Source organism: Rissa tridactyla, chromosome 1, assembly GCF_028500815.1.
Source record: "Rissa tridactyla isolate bRisTri1 chromosome 1, bRisTri1.patW.cur.20221130, whole genome shotgun sequence".
NCBI lineage: Eukaryota > Metazoa > Chordata > Aves > Charadriiformes > Laridae > Rissa > Rissa tridactyla.
Window position 1 is genome coordinate 216,033,400 of NC_071466.1, and position 27,043 is coordinate 216,060,442.

Genomic DNA, 27,043 nt, shown 5'->3' on the forward strand with positions numbered 1-27,043 from the left:
CCTATCACACCAGAGACTTTCAATTGTTTTACTCCTCTATGTCTCCATTTCCCTCCACTACTTGTTGACCGTCTTGCCCCTTTACGGAAGAAAATGACTGAGCTCTCTTACTTGGTGATTGTGTCAGGTAAGTAAGGGTTGATTTCACAGTGTGTTAGTCTGCAGTGCAATGCTTTGTGGTGCAGCACTAAGCCTGCACTATGACTTTCGCTACGGTCAACAACAAATGTCAAAAGCAGAGATAGGATGGCCAAGAAAAAAAAATAGAAGCTTGCCCTGCTCCCCTCTATCTTTAAGAATAATTCTCACCGCTTTGGCCACCAGCTAGCTATCTTTGGGAAAAACAACAACAATCCACTTCAGTATTAAAATGTCTTTTTTTTTTTTTTCCTCATCCTTTCCTTTCCTGCCCTCAATAGCAATAATATCAGCTCCCTTTTATCAAGCAAGGAGTCATTCAGTATATTTCAAGCTAGTGGACCTGGCTTTCGAAAGCCTTCTGTAAAGGGAAATTATACGCCAAGGTGAAGCATTTCTGCCATTAATCATCTGGAGACATAGTCAACCCTATTTGATTGAGTTCAGTGCCGTAATCATAAATACTCTTGCTTTATGACCATGCTGGATTTCTTCACCAGGAGCAAACACGGGCTTTCCCAAGGCTCCCAAACTAGTTGATTCATCTCTACTTTGGGTAGAGCTGATTCACTGAGCACCTGACAATTGACAGCTAAAAAGTTGTGGCTCCTTGTTGATAGTGAGGGACATGACTTTTCTGTCCTTTCTCCGTCTCTGGTTTAGTTTAGCCAGGCAGTGGTAGGACAGCTGCCCTGTCCCAGCTTGAGGCTGGCTGATCACAGCTATCCATCGTGCAATTCAATGGCACCCCTGGATGGTAGATCACAGGCTATTCAGATAGAAACAACATTTTGCCTTCTGGACAGCATGAGTCATGGCCAAGACCTTTCTGCTGTCCCACTGGATCAGTCTCAAATTCATCCTGCATTCTACATTAATCAACAGCTCATACTACAAGGAAAAAAAACCCAAACAAAACAAACAAACAAACAAACACAAAAAAAACCAACAACAGTAAAAACCCCAGGATCCTCTCAGAGCACATGAAGAAGACCTGAAAGGAAAGTAGGTGAGCCCATGGGAATCCAGAAGCTTGTGAGATATGCCAAGGAAATGATGGAGCTGGAGGTACACAAGGGCACAAAACTCCCTTCAAAGTGCTCCAGGCTGGTCCAGGGGTGATGGGTATCATCCCAGTCGGTCCTTTTACAGACCAGGCCTTCTGGAGAGTACGAAGCCTCAGCCCACACAATGGTAAGATGCTGTACAGGCAAAGAGAGAAAAAAAATCACGTGGGGGTGGGTGTATCAGCAAAGAGAATGTAAAGGCTATAGTGTGGGGGAGGGGAGCAGGTTTGGCATGCCAGCAATGATGATTACAGAGGGAAGGAGTTTCTGGCACCAGTCCATATGACAGAGTAACACCAATATTTGTTTGCTTGGCAAAGAGTCTCTTGGTGCAATCAGACCATACGATCCTGGAAACTGGCCATGCTAATCTGCTCAGCAGACTCATGGGAAGTCTACAAATGGGATGGCCCAACCATCCCACGCTGGTAGTACAGTTTCCCATCAGTACATCCTCAAGACTTACTGATTTAGCAGGTACTCCTGCCTGGACGGTAGCGAACACATCCCGTCCTCATCCTCCTGGGCTCCAAGTGCTTACAGAGGAAAGGATGGAAAAGAGCATTGCAGATGGAAATGAAAGGCCAGTAAAAAGAGGACCACTTAAAGCAATGGTATGTTTTGAGCACTACTGAAGGTGGCATTGAGAAGGCTGGAAATGGGCTTCAGTCCTGTCAACCTTTTGAGTCATGTTATATCATTGGGAACTGGGTGTAAGTCTGGATGGGCAATGGAGAGCCAGGCTTGGCTTCAAGGTACCAAATGGTTTCTATTGTTCAAAGAACCCACTCAACAAATAGGCATAGGTACAGGACAGCAAAGGAAAGAATTAAAGGTGAAAGTAAAAAATAGACAGTGGAAATTTCAGTAAGAGAGATGAGTCAGTGAGAAAATGGTTTCTCAAGAGAAGCATGGGAGATATACGCAGCATTTGTTCAAAGTGCCATTTGACAAAACTTTTCTGGTCAGAGAGCTAAATAAATCTGTGTTTGTCAGAGTGCACTTGTGATGCCATCCTTCCCCAGGCCTAGTGTCCTTGAGGGCTACCAACGCATAGACAGCAATGAGAAAGACCCTGAAGCTACAGGGCATTTCTCACACTGTCAAGCAGAGACCTATCTCTGAAAGTTTTGTGTTTGCATGGCCATTATCCTTGCAGATATTGTCCAGTTGTTCCAGTGCTGAGAAGTGTTTCTTTTGTGCAGCAGTTATCAAAACCAGCTCCTGAGCTGAGCAGCTGACTGCCAAATGTTGTCTCCCATGGGAAAGAGGTTTGTGCCCAGAGATGGTTTTGCTGCAGAAGCGAAGAGGGCTCCCACCCTCATTAGCAATGACCAATTCAACATAAATGTGTCCCATGATGCTATCATTGCCTTGTAGATCAATAGTCGTCTTCCAAGGTCAGGTTTGTGCCTCTCCCTGCTGCCGTGCAAATCGCACAGAGGAGTTTTGCAAGATCAGAGGGGAAGTATTTGAAGCTCAGCAGGAAATTCTGTTAAAGGGGACAGAAGAGAGAAAGAGCAACCTCTACTGACAGACGAAGTGCCCCAGACTGGAGTTGTCTTCTAGTCTGAAGATGATACCTTTCATAAAGGAACCCCATGAGAAGTGATAAAGCAGCAACAGAAAAGGTGTGCTAAAATGGGCAGATTTGGAAAGGACAATGAGTCCACCTCCTCCTGCCCAGTTCTGCAGCTCAAGACCTTGGAAGAGATAAAGACCAGGAGCTGTGCCGTCCCCAGTCCCTTCCCTAAGGAACTGGGATGACACAGAGCTTCTCATGATCTCCTTTCTGAGGGGAGCAAGTGTGAGAAATACAGGGATGTGTGGTTGAGGGAGGAGGAGACACACTGTATTTTGTAGGCCCTTCACTTTGGGCAGGGGGTTGGAGAAGAGAAGAGGCGAGAACTGGGAAGGTGAGTCCTGTGCTTGGCACATGAGACACCAGAGGAGTCTACCAGAGGAGACAGATGGTGGTGGCATTGCACAGCAGGAGGCTCAAAGTGTCCCAGGGAATGCCACCTGAGCAAGAGGTTGAGGTCCCTACAGTTCCTGAAGTGGAAGGCACAGGACTGGCCAGACTCTGCCAAGGCTCCATGCGAGGGAATAGGGTCTGTCTGGTTGGGGTAGCCTACCAGAAGGGCTGAACCCTGGGCTGCCTTCCTGCACCACTTCACCGCTGAGCGGAGGGTGTCAAGCCCTCCATCTCCTCAGCAAGTTTTCCAGCAAGTTTACAGCAAATTCTGAATCCTGGTAGATAAAGAACTGGCAGCCTCCCTGCTCATGAATATTTATGTCCTGTCCCAATGCCACAGCAGTTCAGGATGTCTGCTCCAGAACACCTCAACCAGCACATATGTGACATCTCAACCAGGAAGCAACAAAGTGGTGGGAGGGAAGGGGGGATGCCATGGGTGTGTGAAGACACCACACGTGTCATTCGGTACAGTAAACTGTCTTGCCTGGCCCATGGGCTGAGGGTAGGTGGGGAAACACGTTAAAGACACCAGACCCAGCAGGCAGCGCAGGGAGCAGGGGGGATTTCATCCTCCGAATGCAACACACATTTCCTGAGACTCCAGCAGCCGCCTTTGTGCCAGGTGGTTCAGCAGATATCAGATCTCTTAATGGGTACTGGTCCCTCGGGCCAGGCAAACAACGAGCCATCTCAGGTCATTTACCAGACAGGCCAGGATGCTTTCAGACCATTCCTGAACAGGAAGTAATTAAGTGGCTTCCTATTTGTATTCTCCCGAGCTCCACTTGTCTGCAAGTGCTCATTAGTTACAATACGAGCCAGCCAGCGTTTGCAGCGCACCAGCCAGCTCTGTATGAAGCCCCAAGGTCCAGTTCAGCTTAGCAGCGGGCAATGAGGCATTCCCCAGCCTCGTCTGGAGGCAGTTTGATGCACTGGCCATTAGGCACCAAACCCACAAAGCCACAGAGGTCCTCGAAGCATGGCTGAAATCCACTGACACTATGGACATAGCCCGAAATCCTCCCTGGATCTCAGCAGCCTCTCTGTTTAGAAGCAACCTCCTTCTTTCCTGGAGGAGATGCATGCCCAGTGTTTTCCATCCCTCCCAGTACCCTGGTATTGGGAGCTTGTGGTGGCTTTCCAAGGTAATGCACTCCTTGTAGTATATGGGAGGGAGAGGGCAGGTCACTGGTGGGGTTTGGCAGAGCAGAGGAGAGGAGGGAAAGGTGAGGGTCTCCTGGAAGGTGAGCAGAAGAGGGAGAGGGTGGGACTAGTGGTGGAGAAGGCTTCCTGGACTGTTGGTCTGACCCAGGCCAAAAGGCGACATCAGCCCTGAGCAGCCCACGTACGCGACGCATGCCCCCTGCCCCTGCCTACCTCGGGCAGCTTGACTCGTCCCTCCTGGAAGGAGCAGGAGCTGGGGTCGTGAGTGCAGACGTGGCGGTACTTGCACCAGTGACATCGGTAAGGGCTCTCCACACATGATAGACACCTGAAGATGGAGAGAAAGAGTAGTAATTTGGCCAGCCGGGCCCTGTCAGCCAAAAGAGCATCCCTTGAGGCTGATAGTGTTTCTCAGCAGGCAATACAGCCCAGCAAACATTGGTTTTGCCATCACTAGCAGAAGGCCATGGGCTTTGCACTGACCCAACATTGTCAGGTCTTAGGCTGATGCTGGACTTGCCATGGCCTGAGCTGGTTGTCACTGTGATCACAAGTGTCTCATATTAATTAGATGATAATTTAGATTGTACTCATATCATTGTAACTAGAGTAATATTAATTATTGTTGTGTTTTGGTTGCCCTCTTACAACATTTAATCAGGCTTCATATATAAGAGGCATTCCCCTTTTTGCCCATAACAAAATCCTGAGTGTAATAACAAAAAATACAAGATCATGGGAAGGTGGCTAATGGAGGTGGTGGTGGGTGGAGTCGTGCCCTTGGAGGGGAGTCCTGTGCACCAGCAGTCCCCGCTGGCTAATCCTCCCACTCACACATGATCCAGAGGCCAAACACAAACTGGGAAGCACCAAGGGCAGAAACCAAGGACGAAGCAGGGAATTTTCTCCCCCTGTGTCCCACAGGCTTATTCATGTGAGTTCTGCCCAGGGTGATGGGGCTTCTGCAAACATGTTAACTCTGTTCTTCTTTTCTTCATCTCAGCAGAGACATAAAGACAATTGTAGCAGCTGCTCGAGAAGCAGAGGGCATGTTTAGGAAGTCATCTATTCAGGGTATAGGAAAGGGTCATTCCCTCCATCTTACAAGTTTTTGCTTTCCTATGCCCCATAGACCCTGTAAAGTGACAGCTGCAAACACCTCTCCTGGCTGTGTTATAGCACGCCTTATACCTACATCACTCTTTCTTTTTTTTTTTTTTTTTTTTATTTAATACGATGTCTGCTCACCGGCAACCAAACTGAGCCATAACGAGCTCTTTGCACAAAACAAAGAGCGGATGGTAGCAACTTCTGATCACTCACACTGTTGGAGATCTTCATGCAGCTGCAGGCTCTGAAGTACCTTGGAGGGGGCTTGGGGATGGAAATTTTCCTGGCCCTAGTGTGCCACTGCGTTTTTAATGGGCAGGAATGAAAAAATTGCCTCCAGTAGAGCTTGGCTGAGCCCAACAGGCAGACGCACACCCTCTCCCCTGTCTCTGTGAAATCTCGCTCAACTCAAATCCACTTTCAGCTCTGGTACAGCGAGCTGTTCTTCAAATTGGTAACAAGTGCTTGCTCTGATACATCAAATTAAAAATGGATAGTGTATTATAGTTTGTCAAGTAAGAAACCAAAACATGCCATAAATATTTAACACCACCATCTCTCCTGCTCTCCCCCCAACACTTGCTTTCTGACACTGTTTGTCAAAGCAGCAGGAACACGGAAATAGGATTTGCCTTTCCTTGTGAATTGCTGAGCCGCAGTAATTATCTGCTTTTGGCACTTCTGATGGCTCGGTGGTGGGGACAGAGCTGCTCAGCTTGCTCAGGGGTGGATCAGCCTGCTGGAAGAGCATCTTTCTGCAGGAAAGCAGCAGACCAGCTCTGGTGGGGCACCTCCTGCGCAGCCCTGGGTGTCAGCTAAACCCCAGGAGAATGGGGTGGAGGGCAGGAAAGGAGCTCACAGGATGGAAAAGATGGTCTCGAGGGAATCAACTGAGTGTGCCCTGCTCAGTTCACATCAGGCAGAAACCAGCAACTCCTGTCTTTCTAGATCTGAGGGCCCAAGACCATGCTAACCACCTGGGGCAGATTCCTACTGGTGAGATCAACAGCATGGATGAGGGTTGGAGGTGCATATGGGTGGGCAGGACCCAGCCATCTGCAAACAACTCCTTAACAGGAAGATGAGGGGGCCATTTGCTGAGGTCATGACTCCCTTTTGACTCCCTTCCCTGGCAGCTCCCACTGATGCGATGCTCCTCTGTCTGAGGGACACATGAGGATCTACGACTCCCCAAGGTTATGCCTTCCTGCAAAGGACTCTCATCAGCAGAAGAAATAGTCACTATACTACTCTCAGTCTTCCCAGGAGAGATCCCACCATGCTGACCATCACCTAAGTGACTCTGTGGCACTGGTCACACACTGACCCCTGGTCACCTCCACACCTAACCAGCTTCCTGAGGGACATGTACCCCAGCCAGCAGTGGGTTCTGTGACAGATCCAGGGGTGGAATGGAAAGCAAGTATCAAAAGCAATTAACATACGAGTTGTGGACGCTGCAGTTGTAGAAGACGAAGCTGGTGCTGGCAAAGGTCATACCCGTTTCCTTGGACTTGAGCTGAAGCTGGACAATGTGATGGTCTCCTGGTGAAAAAAAATAGACACATCAGTGTGTGACTGCTTTGTTAACCTAGTTAAGCCCTGTTGGCCATGCCACCAGTCTGAACCTGGAGCTGTCCCACAAAACCTTGGCTTGTCTATCCTCAATAGCTGTAGGAAGTGCAATAAAATCCTTCTAGAGCCTGGTTCTCCAACAGGTACATCTCCCCCTCTCTTATGGTACTGGCATGGTGGAGTATGTGAAATTATCGTACCTATGAGCAGAGTCTGGGCCATATGATGATGACAGGTCTATACCTCACCAATTTCAAAAAATATGATGACTGAAGTGATCAAGTAGGAAAGCTAAGCTCAAAGAGGGGACATGGATGTCTGGAATTAGGAGGCCATTAAAATGGAGTACTGTCCTTGAAGTTCTTCCTTGCTCGTGGTTCATATATTGTCCCCAGAAGGGGCCTGTGGTTGGACTGCTAGACCCAAACATTGGTGGCCTGTGCATACACCACCTGAAAGATAAACATACTTGCTTTCCTGAGGGGATAAAGAAAGATCTACTTTTTCCTCACCCTCATTATTTAACATCTCTGAATAGGGCCCAATATCCAGGACAACCATGCCTGAAGAAGGCCACCCCCAGATCCTGCCCCGAAAGAGAGGCTGTACTTTGATAAAACAGGATGGAGGAAAGAGCAAAGATTAAAGTAACAGTGAGGACAGGGTCGGAGCTCCCTATCTGCAGCCTGGGAAATGCTGATGAACAGGGAGATTCCCATGTGAACAGGAAGATTACAGGTTTGCTCACCCCATTCACCCCAAGGTTTATTCACCCAAGCTTTTGGCTACAAAGAACGAAGCTCAGTGTGAGGAACATCCACAAGCCGTTGCACTAAGGACTAATCCATTTCCATAGCAGACCCATCCACCGCAAAACCTGAATCTCAGCTCCTACACACCATCTCCTCATTCCCTTTCCCATGCTGGGCAGTCAACTGGTACCTCTTCCCACAAAGCCAAAAGCCCTACTCAGAGCCCATCAGCTGTGGGTAATGAGAGGGTGCAGTAATTGCAGTAATTTGGTGGGGAAGGGACCCATGTTTAATTCAAGACTTCAGCCTGGCTGGCCCTTTCACCTGTATTATTTTCCTCCTCACCTGAAAGATTCATTAATCAATCAGGCTAAAGCAAACTTGACAATTCGTCGCATGGCGCGCCTGCGTGCACGCTCACCCACCTACAGGCACACACATACACACGCGCACAGACACCACACACTTCACTAAACACATTTTGCTGCCAGTCCTCGACTCTGCTGCCCATCTGCTGCCGCCGTCTTTGACAGCTCTGTTAACCGCTTCGTATTTAACAACTTTGCCAGCGTCTTGCATATATTTTAAAACAGGTTGTGAGGATTGGATGGCTCCAGGGATCAGATGTGCTACAGAGCCACACATCCTTTGATTCCATTCCAGCTTCTGGCACGCTGCATGGAGGACTTGGTCTTTGCAGAGGTGCAGACCACCAGCTGCTGAAGTTGATACAAGCCGTAGGTGCCCAGCTTCTCTGGAAACCATCCTTCACATAAATCTCTCTCTCTTGTCCTGCCTCCAGCTTCCACTGCTATTTTTGTTTGCTGGTTGTTTATAGACTGGCCTGGGACAGATGTCCATACTGAGGAAATAGTTTCCGGCATCTCTCTTAGTAGGCAAACATGACTGTTAACTTGGTGGGACCTGAAAGTGGCAACCGCCCTTTGGGGGCTTGTTTTGGAGGTGCCATGGAGAGCACATGCAGCTGTGGGCAGCCTGGGGAAAGCAGAGATGATGGTGACAGTTTGTTTCACTTCATTTTCTGTGGCCTGAGGATCTTCAGAGACAAACTTTACTGTAAAATTTCACACGACGTCAAGGACAAAAATGGCATCATCCTCTCTGCGTCTCTTGGGGTGATCAGTAGGGTTAATGTTTTTATATAACGTCCCTGCAAAGAGCCACAGGTGCTCTTGAAAGTACCTAGAAAAGTTGTTGGAAAAGGGAAACAAAAAATGGCAGGAAACTGAGGGGTGGGGGGCATCCTTGGAGACAAGTTATTTCTGTGCTGGACCACTCTGGAGAGGGAGCCAGTAAAAAAAATGGCACAACTGAAGTCAGTAAAGGTCAGAGACAAAGACACGGAACTGAGCATACAAGTCTAAATCTGGGAGGAGCAGGATGAAATTATGGACAGGATCGTTCACGTCTTCAGGACTTTCTGGCCACTGCAGAGGGCGAGATGTGTTGAGAGCAGGTACAGCCTCATTCCCTGGGTTGTATAACACCAGCCTGGACAAAAGGTGAGTGAATATCCCACATCATCTCTTGTCTTTGCTGGATATATGTAACTGCCACTCGGTGGCAGTCTGAAAACACATACTATCACACATATAAGCACCTTAACGCAGGTACTGGTATTGCAGCATGACACTTGCACACGTGCGCACACATAAACACACACACATTCAGACAACTCATAGTACAAGCACCAGCACAGTGTCCCACCTACTCCCTGTGCTTTGCGTACTCTGTCCCCAGGCTCCCATGATCCAAATTCTGCTTTCGGAGAAAGCAGGAGAGACACAGGGGTGTGGGGTGAGGAAAGGAGGGAGAAGTGGTGCAGACGGAGGAGCTGCAGGATACCTACCGTTCTCTGTGACGATCTGGGGCACCTCTTTGGCAGCTGGTGAGATGCATTGGATCTGACTGCCCACCACCAAGCCATCCATCTCCGAAAGGTCCTCAAATGTGCAATTGACTCCTGCTGACAGCTCGGGGACATTGTAGGTCTCCAAGACCAGCTGCAAGCAAAGAGGGAGGGAGGGAGGGAGGGAAGAATAGATAGAAAAAAAGAAAAGAGAAAATACTAAGCCAAACAACAGAGCTGGGTCAGCAGGAGAGAATTACACTGGAGAGGTTGGACAAAGAGCCTCTTGCTAGAGAGAGCATCCTCCTTCAACAGAAAGCAGCGATTCAGGAGAGGGATGTGTGTGCGGAGGGGGAAGGGGATGAGATGCTGATGCCGACACAAGTGGTACGTGGCTATGCAGGGACAACGGCACTGCATCCCAGTGCTGGCTGGGTCAGTGGAGAGGAGGGAGTGCTCACTATCTGTCATGCAAGTGTAAGGTTAGGCAGGGAGTCTTTGGGGGCCAGCTGTGGAGACTAGGGCTTTGGTGGCCCCAAGGCACGCGGTTTCTGAGGAAGGCGACTACTACTCACAAGAGGCACTCTGCAGACTACAGAGAAACTGTAGCGCTCCAGTCTAACTCTCTACGGCCTGCTCTCCTAGCATCAGCAGATGGGGGAGCGCTCTGTCACCAAGTTCCTGTGTAAGGAGAGTCTAGTTACAGCCTTCAGTCCACCACAAAGAAACGATGTCTCTAGAGGCACAGCAAACCTCTCCTGCCCATCCCACCAAAGAAGCAGTTGGCCCTGGGGACATGCTGTGGGCTGCCTTACATAAAAAAAAGCTGTGAAGGAGAAATTGCCCATGTTTTTAGAGTTTACGACACCCACTGGAATTTCTATGTCATTGCCCATGGTCACGAAGGAAAGGAATGTCACTGTTTATTCTCTGGAGAAGGACACTCATGCTGCTAACTTCCCAGACCAGCTAAGGTCCTGCACCACTGCGTTCCATCTTTGAGGGTCCTGCCCAACCCACTAGACCATGTCTTAACACAGAGGCATCCCAGGGTACTTCTAGCACCTGTGGATGACCTACTAGTTAGTATAAATTCAGAGGTTTTGTGACCAACCACTAGAGCCAGCCACTTGACACAGGCACAAATGCAGATGCTCTCCACACTTGCCTCCTCCATGAGCTAGCTGAGGCCCTATCTGATGTGACAGTCACTAGAAGGAGACACAAATGCATGCTGAATTGTTGTTTCTACAGCACAAAGAACAGAGGAGGCCAGTCCAGGTGACAAAACAGGAGAGGATGACAACATAACATAACATAATGTGTACTGCTCCCCCACACTGTGTTTTCCTCACTTAGGGAAGGCTTGGAGATATTCACATTAGGCACCACCAGGAAGAAAGGCTGAGCAGACAGGCCTTAGCCCTGGCTGACATAAAAACTTTTTGAGAGTATGTTCATTTTTGGCAACAGGAAAGGTGATTTTTTGGTCTTGGATGGGGAGTAGGAAAAAGCTTTGGTTATTCGGATGGATTTAGCACCCAGGCTAAATCCATTCTCCCTGCTCATTAATACACTGCTAGCAATGGAGAAGGGGAAACTATTCTGCTTAATAAATATTTCTGTCTGAGCCTGGGCAATGCAGAATGAAGATGTGCCATGCAGAAGATGACACCAATGGATAGACCAGTAGTGCTTGGCAACAAACATCATGAGCCACTGCACACTCTGAACAGACAAGAAGTCCTACAACACACATGGCTGCTCTGCAGCTGCTTTTATGAGGGAAGAATGGATCCTTCTCCCAGCAAGTATCTCTCCTCAGAGATTCCAGAGCATCATCCCTGGACTGAAACAGACTCAATTTTCCAAGTCCACAGACTGAAACAGACTCAAATACAATTTTCCAAGTCCCTGTTAGTGCTTAAAATCTAAAAGATTGCCTGGCCACACAGATACCCTCTCTGCCTCTGTGGATAAGAACTAAATATCATTGACCCTTTGCTAGAATCCAAGTGAGACTTGGTAAGGACACCACCAGCCATTTCTTCGCTGGTGCCCTCCTCTTGATTTGCCAAGAGACTATCTGTGGTGACTGTGTATGAGCTGGGACACCAGTATATCTGGGACTGGGCTGAGACTCCCATTGAAATGTTCATGCAAATTACTGGGTACCAGTCAGACGACAGCAACTTCTGATCCCAGCAGCTCTGGGTTGACTTGCCCTGCCAGAGTAACCTAGAGGTAAAGGTCTTTTATTCTGTTGTCAATTTCAATCGCCCTGAGCCAGCTAGTCCCCCAGGATTTATTCCAACATGAAAGAATTCAACCGCTACTGAGAGAATAAGAAAAAGAAACCTTGAACTCCCAGAAGAACAAAGGACTCAAGATGTCTCAGATCAGTTCTGTTTGAAGCCTAGGAAAGTAAAGTCACAGCAAAGTTAAGAGGCTGAAACAAAGCAGCAATGATTGGACATGCAGGCATTGAAAGGCCGATTTCATTACCACTGAAGAAACCCTAGCACTCCAAAACTTGTCACCTGGAAGATGTCTGGCAGCTGTACCTTGAGCAACATCATTTAGACCTTTCAGGGTATGGGGTTAGTGAACAACTCATCCAGAGATGGAGCTTTTGGGGCCTGAGTTATCAACTCAATTACAGCCCAAACTAGTTTGACCAAAAGGACAGAGCCCTAGTAGCCTGAACGAAATAGATCTCTGTCTCCTTCTCAGAGGGTGTTGAGATCTCACCACATAAGGTACTGCTGTCATGAGTCAGGAGATAAACCACAAACTGGTTAGAACTTCAACAGAGATTTCTTGTCTCAAGTCCAGAAAATCAGGATCATCTACTGCTCTACCAGCATTCACTGTGTGGCTTTGTTGGCTGCTGACTTGAGTAGCTCAAGGTCATAAAGGCTAAACTTTGTGCTGAGGAAGACAGAGAATGAACCTTCACACTGAGAGCATGAACCTTGGCAGACTTAGGTTCCTCTGCATAGCATCCTGCCTCTCTGCTCTGTATACCCAGTGCTGGAACTGAAGCAGGGTGGAGTTCTTGATGGCTTAAGACAGACATATTTCCACCCAAGGTGACAGAAAATTGGAGCTTATTGAAATAACATACGGTATCCCTCACTTGTCCTTATCCTAGAAGGTCATTTTGTTATTTCATAATGCCTGAAGTCTGTGTCCAGCCATACACAAAACCCTCTCCCGATGAAGTAAACAACTACACTGTATGCACACAACAATTGCAAGGGCACAAAGTCCCTTCAGACCTACTCTCAGCTCCCCATGGCAAACAGGAAAACCTCTTCCACACTTCTAGAGAGGGGATAAACAAGGACAAAACGTCCTCCCATGGCAAATCTTTCTCTGTGCTGGAAAGTTGCTGGGGAAGGTAATAGACTCTGGAGAACCTCGTGCGTGCAGCTGCCAGTCCTTCCCACTCGTGCTGAACCCAGGTGGCACATACCTGAGTCTGACAAACTGCATGGGCAGATTAAACTTGAGGGGGACAAGGATTAACGTTCCTCACCAATACGTTGTACTGGGAGACGGAGATGTTGTTGGGATGCACGGTAAGCCGGACACACTGCTTCATCTCTGAGGCGAATCTCCGAGGCTCGCTGGAGCGTTCACATCGCTCCTTCCTCGTGCACCTGCGCAAATGGGAACAGAGAGGGACAGAGTTAGCACGACAAAAGGCTGTGAGGGTGAGCACAACCCTGGGACATGGAAGGAACAATGATTTTGGATGGAAAGTCAACACTGTAACCTTTGGGACCGCACTAGCTGGAAAACCACACTCCTGCTCTGACTCCAGCGCTAGCAGCCGTGGGACCACTCCTGAGGCTGGAGAGTTGTAAGGACACCATGAGAGGAGGAAGTGTGTTGGGTGGAAGCCCCATCCCTTGGGTAGGATGCACAGCTCTAGAGATGCTCTGTCTCTCCACCCACATCGCCGGTACAGCGTAACCTTCCCTTGGCAGCCCTGAAATCTGTCCTGTCCAAGGGCAGTGGGACATCTTACACAAGGATGTCCTTTTAGAGTAGCCGTGCATAGTCCATGCTCTTTGGCCCTGCTGTGGTACTTCTGGGCTGCTGGTACCTCTCTGCTGGGAAGAGGCAGCCCTCCCATCCATTGCCCTGCAGCTGCTAAGTAGTCCCAGGCCGATTGAGGGCACTGGTTTGAAAGTGCCTGACTGGAGGTGCCCAGAGTTGAATCTTAAAAATTCTGGTGCTCCCAATTCGTGAGACTTCAGTGAAATTGGTGAGTGCACAGCACCTGGTCTGCACAAGCTTATGAAGCTTACACCACGCACTAATTGTTGTCAGTGCTCTCAGCACTGTCACTGCCTCTTGCCTCGTCTGTCCAGTGTAAACGCAAGCCAGCAATGTGAATTGGTAGCAGCGCGCCCTGTTTCAATCCAGATTTGCATTTGCTTAGCATAAAACACATCTGTATTTTACTCCATGTGCACCGCCAAGGCCATCACTTCAAGGAAGGAAGATGTCTGCCTCGAAATCCACAGGGTTAATACAAAAGGACAGCTCCAACTGCATGCCAATTACCTTTTGCCATTAAGCTAATGTTATGGACTTGCACAGGGTGCCTTCAATGGATTTTGTTATTAGCAGTGCTATTACCCCCCATTAAAATCAGCTATAAAGACTAAGTGCGGATGTTAAATTATTCACCCACTCCCAGACTTCGGAGTCTTAGTTGTGAGAGCACGCGGGGGCTGCTGGAGGGTTAGCTCCAAGATCAGCCCTCAATGTCCTTGCTCCCTGGAGCAGAGATTGTGCCTATATGCATGGGGATTTGCAGACAGGGATCTAAGGCAACAGATGCAAAAGCAACGCAATATATGGCTGAGCCTGAATATTACAAAGCTTGGGATCTGGCCCAAAACTTTAGGGCTTGGCTTCTCTCTAGTGGCTGACACTAGATAAAATGAGCACCCCAATTTCAAACTCAAATTGCTCCGTCTTTCTGGTAGCGGAAAGTTTTGTATTTCCAGTGGCAGTAATCATAAAGTGAAATCTCTGCTGTTCTCAGCGTGCTCTTGGTTTGTTTTGCAGATTTGAGAGAGCAAGAGCAGCACTGCAGCTCCCACTCTCCGTTCCCTAGGAGCCTTCATCCCATTAAGTCTCCTTTAGCGCTGCCGCATGCTGGATCAGGAATTTTAAACGTGCAGTCTCCAGAGGGTTGGATGGATAGACGATTAACTACTCCCAAAACTGTAAGTCCCCTATCGCGGAACGAAAGCCAGGGTAAAATGCAGACCTGAGATTTTTGTAAGCACTTCTATAAAACAAATAGGCATGGCAATCCCATCAGAGCTCTGCAGGGCATGGGAACTCCTCTCCTGAGAATAGCTTGGAAGGAAACCCTTTTGGGCTCGGTGTCAAAGCACAAGTGCCCGAATTCTTCAAGATGTCCTGCTACCTCCCGTTTATTTCCTCCAGCTGCAACACAACAGAAATGTCTGGATTTTCTAAAATTAAACGGGCAGATACCCAGGCTCAGTTCAAATGTAAGAGCACAGTAGGTTGCAAACACATCCAGCACATTTGCACAGAAGGACAACACATGGGTATAGGTTAAGCATCGAGGAATGTGGTTTGTATTCCCACCCCACCACTGCGCAGGAATATATTTTATCTTGCTGTTTACTGGTCATACACATTTAAGACACGTAACTCCTCAGACCAAAAACTCACTCTATATTAGACTGACGCATCTTGCAGCCGTGATATCTGTTGTAAGGTGTGTTGCCACCCAAGTAATGAAATGATGAAAAACCCAAACCAAACTAAGCCTGGTTTTAATATAATGTTAAGATTGCAGTGTCAGGCTCTCAGGAATTAGACTGAAAGGAGCTTCTGCACTCCTAAATCTGCTCCCTGCACTGACACACTGCAAGCCAGACTTTAATTACAGGATCACACATTATTATTCCTTTTTTTCCACGGGTGACCTCAATTCTGCCAATTCCTAACTTTTGACTTTTACTGACTGACTTTTTCAATGTAATTTCTCAATTTAAAACAAAGTGGGGAGAAAACCTCCAAAAGACCTGACTGTGCCTGGTGCTCGAGTCTGATGATGGGGGAGCTCTGCCAAGCTGAACCAAACCGAGCTGGGGTCTGCGTCAACTGCAGAGTTCAGGCACTTGAGTCAACATCACAGACCCCTTCCTTGAGCTAGCAGCATAATTCATTCCAGGCAACTGATCCCAGATGCTGCATAAATCAAGACTAAAGGGATGGATCCACGTGCCAGTGGGTTTTGCAGGTTTATCCATGAAGAAAGAGGTGATGTGGGCTCTTCTCCAGAGCCTTTTGGTTCCCCCCATCTCCTCTTCCTTGACCACCTTATCTATCCTGAGCTGGAGCACACGGAGCATCCTGTGGGCTTACACACCACGCTCTCCCAGGCATCTACCCGACACCTGCAATTGAGGTTCTTCAGAGGCAAAATGCAGATCTTCAGTGGAACAGAAAAAGGTACAGACCTGTCATAAAGTAACCTTCCCCCTCCAGTCTTCCTCTGCACTGCCAAAAATGTTCTGCCCTCCCCCAAGAGTCGGAGGGGAACAGCACAGAAAATTGTTTCAGTGTGTGCAGAGCAAAGTATTTCCCTCCAGCATCAGCCTCTCGAATCCCTGAATGGTGTTGGCTGAAACACAGAAACAAACATGGCAAAAGACCCAGCCGCTGAAGGCAGCTGCCCAGAGGGGATATTCCAGCCCAAAAAGTAACTTCAGCAATTTCTAAATAGAGACAAATGGGACTTTTAATAAATAAGTACTTCCAGACACAAGTGCCTGCCTTAGAAAAGTGGTCACCTGGAAGGCAGCTGCCTGCACACGGCAGCTGGACTGCGAATGGGATAATGAAGTATCCCAACCCCAACTAATCATTGCTGTTGTCTCTGTTGAGAGTCAGCGCGTACTTTGGGGCCTGGGAGATTGCTGTGACTCTGCTGCGCTCTCATCTGGTGTGTCTAATACGGCTTATGCAGAAAAAAAAACCCAAAAAACCACCTTGTACTGCCAATAACTGTTACACTTTAATAAAATATCAGTGACTCTAACATGCTGGGTCTGTCAATATGCTGAGATCACTTTCCACTGCCATATAACCTAATTCAATGCTATTCACGCTATAATTAGCTGGTGCGTAACTCCCACCCAGTGGCATCGCATTACACTTAAGACACCTAAAAGAGCATATTCCCACTCCTGAACTTATTTGCATAAGATTATGGTGTAGACATGGTACTTCTCTGTACATCTTAATAGCACCTGCTATTTCATTATCAGCTGCATCTTTAACAATTGCAAGTGTCCTGCTTCTGTCCAAACCATTAATACAAACACTAAGAAACCAGTCCTACCGCTGAACCATAAGGAATATTATTTCCTCCTCATCTCCCATTAAGAATAAATACCGCTAACGCTAACCCTCTGTTCACCATTCACTAACCAATTATTTTAATAATGTTAAATTAATACTTTGCGCTTCTATAGCACCTCTCATCTGAGGATCTCAAAGGGCTTTGCCTGGAGCTAATTAAACTTCACGACATCTCTGTGAGGTTGAAACGTTACTACGCAGAGACAGGAAAGTGAGGCATAGATGTGAGATGGATGTGAGAGAGCAGAGCAAAGCCCAGGTCTCCTTAAGGATGAGATGACAGCCCTGGATTGGGACCCAAGAGATCTTGGTTAAATCCCAGGTCTGCCATCTGGGACCTAAAGCCACCTGTTGGGGCCACATTCTGCAAACACCAGCTGCAGAGGGGTAAGGCGCTATTCTATTTCTGCAACGAGATGCTAAGGGGCTCTTCCGCCTTCCCTAGGCCTTGGTCAAACCAAGCCCAGACTCACTCCACCACCTCCAGGGTTTATCCCTAAATGTCTGAGGTTAGGTGGGTTAATCTGAAGCCCAGAAATCTTTGGAGAGGCTGAGCACAGAGCCAAGACCTCCATGCACCTGGACAGACCAGGTACAAGAAGAGTCAAGTGGGGTTCTCCTCCACCTGAAAACTCTTTGTTTTCGCTGTGCAGTGTGGGAAACTGATCGTGCTATTGCAGGGTTTCCAGCCATGTGCCTGCTTTCACCTGCCTTTGCCTCTCAGTGAAGACACTTCACCATCCTGCTGTAGAAAAAACACCAACCAAAAAAAAAACCCCACAATCCCCCCCCCTGCAAAAAAAAAACCAACAAGCTAAAAAATATTATATTTATTTTTCATCTTGACTCTTTTTGGCTGTATCTTTTTTTCCTGCATGCCCAACATAGTGGGGTCCTGAACCTTGCTGCACCCTCACTGTACAGTCCTGCAGATCCTTATCCCCCAGTTTATCCTGAAGAGTCGCTCTCGTACTTCTCTGGAGCATTGCATCTCCCCTTTCTCCCACCTTGGCATTGTGTCGTTGCCATCCAGACCTCATGGGATCTGGACTAACGGTGACAAAGTGGCTGTGATCACAGCATCTGCAGGGGATGAAGCTTGGTTCAGGAGTCCGAAGATGACTGAAATAGGAAGATCTCTTCTGACCATGTGGGGGCTAGGGACAGGGGGAAAAATGGGGAAAATGTGCTGTTTGCAGAGGAAAGGGAGCAAGGGAGATGTGACGCCAAGAACTAAGTGTTAACTGAGGCCATACCTTGTGAGAGCAGTGAGGCGGGACAAGTGCCTCCAAGGGGAAGGCCTACCTGCCTCTCCTACTTCTTGTCCAGCTCTCCATCCCACCACTGCCAGAAATACCCAAGTTTGCTTTGGGTGACTCCTGATTTCTTAGCAGAGGGAAATGAGAAGGTGCTGGTGTGCTGTCCCCGCCCAAGCAGGGTGCTCAGAGGTTGGCAGAGCTGCAGATGCTCCTAGGACCTGAGCCAATGCACCCCTGCAGCTCCCATTTCTTGCACCAGGATGAAGGCACATGCTGCACTGAGAGCTCTACAGACCAAGATGTCCAGCATTCTCTCTGGCCATTCATTAGGGTCAAACTACTTCACAGTCCCATGAGCTTTTCCCTTAGTCATACCTGCTGGCAAGGCAGCCCTTATATCACCTGTGATGGCAAATTAAATGCATTTAAAAGGCACGATGGCCCTTGTACCTGGCCTTTTTAGTGGCAATTATTTTTCTAAGACATGCAAAACCCTGATAAGATCGTGCAGTGAGTTTCTCTTATAATTTCGACTTCCAGGTCCGTGGTGCTCAGCTGTTCCACAGACCCATACGGTGGCCTGGGGCCACAAGACTTTGGGGAGAGGGGGAAAGTTTTTCTGCTAATTCACACCATTAGCCAAATCTGGTGGTCCCTGCTACAGACCAAACTAACTGACACCCTGAGCGGACAAAATAGACAGAGACAAATAGTCCTGGGAAGAGAAAGTCAAGGAGGAAGTTTCTGTAAACCTTTTTTTCTTTTTTTTTCTTGTGGGGAGGTGGAATTAATGCAGTCAAAAAAACAGCATATAGTCCTGACTGAGTCTTTCTTGTTCATATCCATAGCTGTTGAAAAAGGAGATGATTTTGATTCTGTTTTCTTTTTCTTCATTTTCCCAGAAGCAGACTAAAATATCCAACTTTTCTAATATGAGACACAAAAAAAGTGTCAGTTTTCTGGCAATGGAAAAGGTCTTATCTACAATTTTGTCAATTAAAAACAATTTTCAAGACAAAAGAGTGGTGATTGGATCTGATCAGACATTTCTACTCAGAACAGAGGGGCTTTTTTTTACAAATGGCAATTAGCACATTATACATTTTTTTTATTCAGAAAAAAAAAAAAAAGAAAGAATCTTACCATTAAAAAAAATGAATTCCAAGAAACAAAATCCAAACAAATTAATCCTTTTTGGAGAAGCCTAACCATTTGATGCACAGCAGCTTTTTTTTTGAGTGCTTTTGCATCGTGAGGCTCATAATCTGGCCGGTGAGGTGGGCTCGCAGTGAAGACAAGGTTCATGAAGCATCTGTATTTGATGCCAAAGGTGGGGGGAGCAGCATGAGAGACAGCTCAGTGGTTTGGGTCAGCTCAGCAAATGACACCCCTCCACCACCTCCAAACAGGTAATTTACAGGCATCGCTGTTTTGCAAAAGGTTTTGACATTTCAGCTTTCCTTTCTGATTCCAAACTGTGACATTTCCTCCAGGGGACAAATTCACCCACCCTTTGACAGAATAATCACAGCCACCCTTTCCTTACACCATCCCACCAGTGCTGGTAAACTCAAGGTGGCAGGTGGGAACAAGTGCACACCCCATTCACACCACCAAGGACAGGCCACCGGGGCAGGATGGGACATTTTGATGGGACACAGGCTCAATGTCAGGATGCCCCTTTGCCTCCCCAGTTTGTTCATTGCTAGACGTTTTGTTGTGGTGTGGGGTCACTCACACCAAGGTCCTTGGCTCGTGCATGTTGGAGATGTTGCTCTATCTCATTCCTCACCCCTTCCCAGTTCTGTGTCTTTGTGCTTGGACACAGTTGTCTATGCTTTTCTCATGTCTCTTAAGATCTGCCCCTTAAATTCGCCATCTTTTGATACTGCCTTCTTCTTGTCTTCTCAGGTTGTCTGTCTGTCTCCTTGACTCCTATCAGAAAGATTTTCATGTGTCTCCTAATCTCCTTATGCCTAACCAAGAGAAAATACGAGGTGGGGAAAGAGAACATGGCCTGGGTGGAACAGGGATGGGGACATAGGGGGCGGGGAGAAAGGTGGGGACGAAGGGTCCAGCAGCCAGCTTGCACATCTCAGACTCTCCATGAGGACAGCAACATACATCACTGGTGTGAACATCCCCATAGTCCAAGCCACAAATATTCCCACACCTTCCTGTCCGTCGTGGTCTGACCTTTCTGCCACCTCCAATGGTGTTCAATAGAGACAGGGGTGTTCAATAGACACATCCAAGGAGAAAGTTCAGGAAAATTCCCATGAAGGCGGGTAGAGGGGATGAAGGGAAGCTTTCAGGGAAATCGTATTTAGGTGTCAACTTGAAGACCCTGAGAAGCCCAGGTGGTTCCAGCTGTCCTGGCGCAAGACAGGGCAAGAGACAATGATTCTCCATTTCTCTGATCTCTTCATCTCCGAGGGGAAATCTGAGATTTCCCAGCCCAACAAGAGCCCATGATGAGGTAGGCTGCAATTGCAGGTGGCTGGCAAGGGTCAAACTGAAGAGGATCCCCCAGCTCAGCACAGATCAACAAATTGGGAATCTGAAATCTAGCAAGGGGGTGCAGTCATGGCACAGTAGCAGCTCTCCTTGCCCCCAGGAAGAAGAGGCACTTCCTCCAAAACTAAATAACAGAAAGGATGGCTGTTCCTCAAAGTCTTCAGCCTTGTACCACACCAGCATTTGTGTCCCGGGCAAAGCTGGGGTGGGCTATGGAGCCTGGGAGGCAATAAGGAGACTTCTGGCATCACTCCATCAGTTGGGTTTTCCTCTCTCTACACAAAGCGACAGAGCTTCTGGATGAGGGTCACTTCATGTGCTACCTGTATCCCCAGCTTGCCTTCCCAGCACAGGCATTGCACAGAGGATCACTGAAGACTCCCTGTCCCTGCTTTGCCCGAAGTCCTTGCTCAGGGGACAGAGGGGATGTTTATCTCCTCGAAGACCATCCAGGTAGGTCGGTGATGCCTTTTGCAAGGTGGTCAGCAGAGGGAGCTCAGCGGAAGCCAAGTGCAAACCCTCCTAATGGCATTTTCAACCAGGGCTGGGGACAGGAGTCGGAAAGGGACTGCAGGACACAGAGACACATTAATTTCCAGGAGGCTCTGGAGATTCAAACTATCTGGCTGTGATGGTCTGAATCAGTCTCGTTAGCCTGGTCCCTCTTTCAGGATGAGATGCAATATGACAGCTTCATTTTTTACTGGGGAGAAGGTTTTGGTTTCCCAGTTAGAAAGAAGGATGAGACACGAACAGGAACAGGGATCTGGGGATGTAATGAGAGGTTTGTTTTAGCCACAGTCTGACCAACGCGTAAAGCAGCCTTTGTGTGTCCTGTGACGGTTTTATCACAAGGGGGGAGCAAGGCTGGGGAAGGAGGGAGCAGCTGAAATTTGCCTTTCTCCCTGCTGGAGCCAAAGCAATTTTCTGGCTGGAGTCAGGAAAAGGAAGGAGATTCAGTCCCATTTGCATGTAAAGTTTAAGGTCAGTTTTAGCAATGTTTTGACATTTCCAGGTTCCCTTGGGGTCCTAAGAATAGGAATGCCATAAATGTCGAGACGTAGATGTAATTGACCTTAAGCTTTATGTGGTGATGTGGCGAATAGCTATTCCTCCCTCTCTACTCTTTCTGGCCTCCAGGTTGCCCTCCATCCCTGTCAGAGGATAGCTGAAAGTTAGCTCTCCCTGGCATGAAGGAGTTAAGCTTTATCCACTGCCTGGAATACTCCATTCGGGACAGAAAGACAGGAGATGCTGCAGGAAAAAAAAAGGGCAAATCCAAGCTGAGATCACGTGCAGGATCATTCCTGGGTAACCTGTCCTGGAGGTGAGAGGAGGGGACACTTTCTCAGCAAATTCATATGCACCCGAGGAAGGAGTCAGACCCTTGCTTTCATCTTTGGGTCTAACCCCAAACAGGCTCGCCTCCCTGAAAAACCTACTCTTCGGGCATCAAAGATGACTGTGGGCAAAGATGGGAAAAAGGCCATTGGGGTGGCCTCAGGAAGCCAAAGCAGGGTTTGTTTTTTTTTCAACTGGTAGTATTTTGGAACCTAGAGGTCTGCAGAATCTCTCAAAGAGAGATGGAAAAGGTAACTCAAGAAACCTGAAATTCACTTTTTGGAGCTTTGCATCTCCCCAGGGCAATTTTTCAGGGACCACGAGCCACAAAAAGTTTCAGAACGCTAACTAAAGCTGACTCCCACCTCTGCTCTTTTCAATGTCCCAGCAGGGACAGCCCTGGGGTGAAAGACCAAAAGTCCCCTCCATCCTTGGGCTACAGTCTGGGGAGGGAAATGCGACCCTGCCAAAGCTGCCTCTTCCCCACATGCCTCCTGCCCGCCGCCACCGACCCTGTCACTTCGCCAAATAGAGTGAGGATGTTAATTGCTCTGCCTGCTAATCTATTCTAATGCATGGTAATAGAAGCCGAGTTTCTGCCCTGATAACTCTCCCGGCTTATGCTGCAGAACGGCAATCCCACCGCCCGCCCGTTATCTCTGTCCCCAGGTGGGCTCCTCCCTCTATCGCAGCAATTGAATAAGCCCACCCCCGGAGCCCCGCGGGGCGTGGGTGCAAGGGATTTACTCCTCCATCTCCCACCCTACAATGCCAGGCACTCCATAAACAACATCCCTCCCCCCTGCCTGGGGGGATTTTATGCCCCTTCTCCTTCCCCTCTACCCTACTCCCCAAGTTTCCAGAGCTGCAGATTGTCTTGTCCCTGCTAATCTTGCCTGGGGGGCCCTGGGTTGGCCCATCAAATGCAACCTGCTCCCCTGGCTGTGAACAAAGGTTCAGAGGTGGCCCAAGGACCACACCAGCTCACGCACTGCTGGGGTGCAGCCATGGACAAGCGATTTGTGTGTACACATGTGTGTGCCTCTGTAGGCAGATCCCTGATGAGCATTTTTATAGCTCATTCAAGCCTGAGATGAACGGGAGCATTTCACATGCAAATCCCTGGAAACTTGGAGCCTTTGTCCAATAAAGAATTGGAAATTGTATGCTGGCACAGGGGGAGGAGAGTGTGGAAATGAGGGAGGGGGTCTGTGGAAGGTGGTGTGGAAATAAACCTCTCAGCCTGTCCTGCTCAGCATGACAGAAAGGCTCTGTTCCTTCCCATGACAGCCGTCATGTTCAGAGAGACCTCAAAAAACCCCAACAAGTTCTGCAGCATCAGGCCACCTCCAGGACTGAGCAGCTCTGGGGTAAGGACTTGGCTCCAGGGGGGTCCCAGCCCCAGGCTGCAGGGGATGGTGGCATTTCAGCCTGGGGAACTCTACTTCCATTGACTTCAGATACCAATGAGACCTGTGGCATGAAGCTAGGCTGCCCTGAAAAACAGTGGCATTTGTCAATTCCCACCTGACACTGCAAACTCACCTGATGCTGTGACTAGCAGCAGTTGTGCTCAAAACGCACAGGTCCCTGGAATAAACCTATTCACCACTGTAGAAGCAGTCTGAAAAAAGCCAACACGTATGTTTGACATCTGGGAGGATGGGTATCACCTGCTTTCATCCACTGACCCTTTCCAACCTCCTGCAAGGGTCAAAGACACAAGGAAAGGACGTCTCAGAAGCTGCAGGGTCTCTGCTATGCTGTCCCTTAAATCACAGCCCTCTGACTCCTTTTGTTGCTGAACTAACCAGGCACAACACGAGCCTGGAAGCTAAAGGCAGGAGGAGAATCTCAGAGCACAAAATCCCAAGCAGCAGGCAGAACTCACGCCAAAGGCACACATGTGAACTGCAGTCAGTCCGGAGCACTGTGGTGGTCCAGAAGAAAGGAAACACAGGAATGTGCCTGGAACCATGTTTTGCCATCTGCCCATAAATACTGGGCTTCAAATGAAGATGGAAAAGCCCCTGAAGATTCAGCTGAAGGCTACCTGAGTAACACAAACTTCTGTCTCTGAGGAGGCAGTAAAATAACTTTCCCAGCACTGAATTCACTTACAGTCATTTTAAAGAAAATTAAAAAAAAGAAGAAAGTGAGAGAAAGGGAACGAGGTTGCTAGATAAGGCAAGTAATTAATGAACAAAATTACTTTTCCCAGAGAGCATCCTATCATGGCGCTTCCTATTCATGCTAATAATATTTGTGAGTGTCTTCCCCAGAACCTGGGTAGATAACACCTACGCTCTCCCGCACTACTATATGCTCTCCTCTGCAAGGGCTGATGCAAATAATTTGTTCAAAGGGGATGAAGCTCTTTGTTCATGGCCTGATTCAGATGCCCAGGAACATCATCCCTGAATTATTCAGGGGAGCTTCTCTCAAATAACTCCAGAGAAATGTATTTGGTCTTTTCCTTATCACCATGGCCCAAACACCAAGTATCTGTTGGTGAAGAGGATGTGAGGTGCCCATGCCTCCAGAAAGGTAAGATTTGGAGTGTGTTGTTCAGAGATCAGAGTTAATCCAAATCAGTAGTCCTGAGGTTTCCCTATGAATCACTGCCAAGACTGCAGTGAGACCCATGAGTCCTAAAAGATGGGTGGGCGTCTTTCGTGCCACTTCAGCCTCACCTCTTAAAGGATAAACAGAGCAGGAAAACTGCAAATGAGAAGTGCAGCATCTGTGTTCAAGGAGATTTGCAGGGAGGTTTGGGAAGCCATGGGAAGGACACTGTAAGGGGTCCCCCCTTTATACAGAATCACTGAATCACTGCCAGACTCAGCCAGCATGTAATTTAATTGCTCTTTTGCTGTTAGCATCTGCTGTTCTGACTTGGGGAAACGTAGCAAGAAGAGAGAAAACATTTCCACAGGATAGACTGATTGGCCTTGAACACTGTTTATCGAAATCCCCCACCTCTAGAAACCCCTTGCCCCAAAGAGTTTTACCCAGAAAGGTGCAGGGTATAGGGAACCCCCAGAGTTTCTCAAACCAGGCTGTCCCTCCCCACTGCTCATTTCGACCTTCATCAATATCTCCTTTTTCACATCACTCTTCAGCTTCTTCCCTTCCTTCCTCCTCCTGCCTGTGTGCATCCATCCATCTGCCCATGTCCCTGGTAGCAGGGCCAACAGACAATGACTTGTGCTGTAGCTCCAGTATTTGCTGCTGGCAGAGACAGTTCTTCCCTCCAGACCCAAACTTTCCCCATGCTTTGCAGCAGTACAATTAGAAACCTGAAAAAAACCACAGGACAGCACAGAGAGAATTACATTGAGCCCCAGTTACCATGAAGACCACAAAAGAAAGGTCTCCAACTGCCCCGTGGCTCTGGTTGGAGAGGAGAGGCACTCCACGCAGAGAGTTAAGCTTCACTGGGGAAAAATAAGCTGACGAACCTCTTAGCCCAGCCTCGGCTTTCTCCATGTGATGTGAAATCACTGTGATGGTATTTGCTGCCTGAAGAAGACAGGCACGCATGCAATTTCACCAACCCCACCCAGACTGTGACTGAAGCTCCCGATCCATCCCTAGGGCATTTGTCTCTTCAGAGCAAGGGAAAAGCACAGGCTGAGCTGGATGCACAGCCTTCAACAGGCAAACTGTCTCATAGGTCATAAATAAAGGATAAAATGTGCTTATGTGGTAGCTTTCAGCCCCTCACATCACTCCTGCACAGGTTTTTGGTCAGACCTAGAGCTTTCCAACTACCTAAGTCAGCATTTCAGCCCCACTCTGACACAAATAACAATACAAACCCTACTCAAAGTATGCCTCATCCTGACTTTCACAGCTCAGCTCCTTCACAATGTGCACTAGGAAAGGGAATCTGGGGGGCAGAGGAACAAAAGGAAAAAGAGAGCAGGAAGGATTTTAATCTTAGCCTCACTGCCCTTCTCTGCCCAAGCCGGCTCCAGCCAAAAAGTCAGAGAAAAGCTCAGTTTCCCTCCTCCTAAGCTTGTTCTCCCTGCTGAATACTAAGGGCCACGTCAGGCAGCCTGATCTCCCTCTATAGCAGTTGTCTACCCAGCAAGGTGAGCAACCTGGCTCTGGAGAGAGGTCTGGAGTTGAGCAAGGGTCCACCCAGAGCCAAGCCATAAGAAACAAAACACCAGGACTTCAGACGATGCTAGGAATGATCCCTACCTCATCCCTCTGCTGCTGTAACCATTCAGCCAAAAGGACGTCCTCAGGCATTATTCCCCTAAAACAGCCGAGGAGCTCCTACTCCAGCCTGGCACACCCCACCGAGCCTGCCCCTCGCACCGTGAGGCACAGGAAAGCATTCCCTGACCTGTGGCTTTGCTGGGGATCTCAGCTAATGCTCCAGCTGCAAGGAAAAGGCTGTCGGCATGTGATGTATGAATTTCCCATCATCCGTGCATGGCTGGAAGGGATGGGTTAAATGCTGAAAAATTGCTGTGGCACTGTGAATGACCTCCAGCAGGCTGGGTTGTCAGATGCACGGCAATAGAGCCATTTATTATACATTCCAGGTGTCCATCTCTCACACACGTTTTCCTGGTTTCCTTCCCTTTGAAAGCACGTAGTTTCTGGAGAAAACTTGCACAGTGCTCATCTCTGGGAAATTCTGAGACTCCTGGGTGTGCAGGATGGCCAGATTGCACTGGTGGCTGTGATGGGAGTCAACATGAGAAGGTATTATTTCTTCTGGATGTGAAAATGCACAGCAACGCTCCAACACAGTTTGTGAAGTCATGATAGTGTGGATTCAGTGAGGGTAGGTGGTGGAAAAGGGCTGGGGATGCTGAAAGAGGTAG

General features: G+C 48.3%; 1 protein-coding gene across 4 annotated transcripts in view; it reads right to left on the bottom strand.

Moving 5' to 3' along the window:
• PLXNA4 (plexin A4) overlaps window positions 1-27,043 on the bottom strand; it is a 477,975-nt gene that overhangs the window by 107,062 nt on the left and 343,870 nt on the right. For 3 of the 4 annotated variants that reach the window (XM_054221427.1, XM_054221409.1, XM_054221417.1), the window contains exons 6-9: window positions 13,196-13,319; window positions 9,655-9,808; window positions 6,903-7,002; window positions 4,561-4,675 (exon numbers count right to left, since the gene is read on the bottom strand). In XM_054221427.1, the coding sequence (XP_054077402.1) occupies window positions 4,561-4,675; window positions 6,903-7,002; window positions 9,655-9,808; window positions 13,196-13,319 (493 nt within the window). Of the gene's footprint in view, window positions 1-4,560; window positions 4,676-6,902; window positions 7,003-9,654; window positions 9,809-13,195; window positions 13,320-25,297; window positions 25,499-27,043 lie in introns of those variants that run through there. The other variant, XM_054221438.1, reaches the window with a different exon arrangement.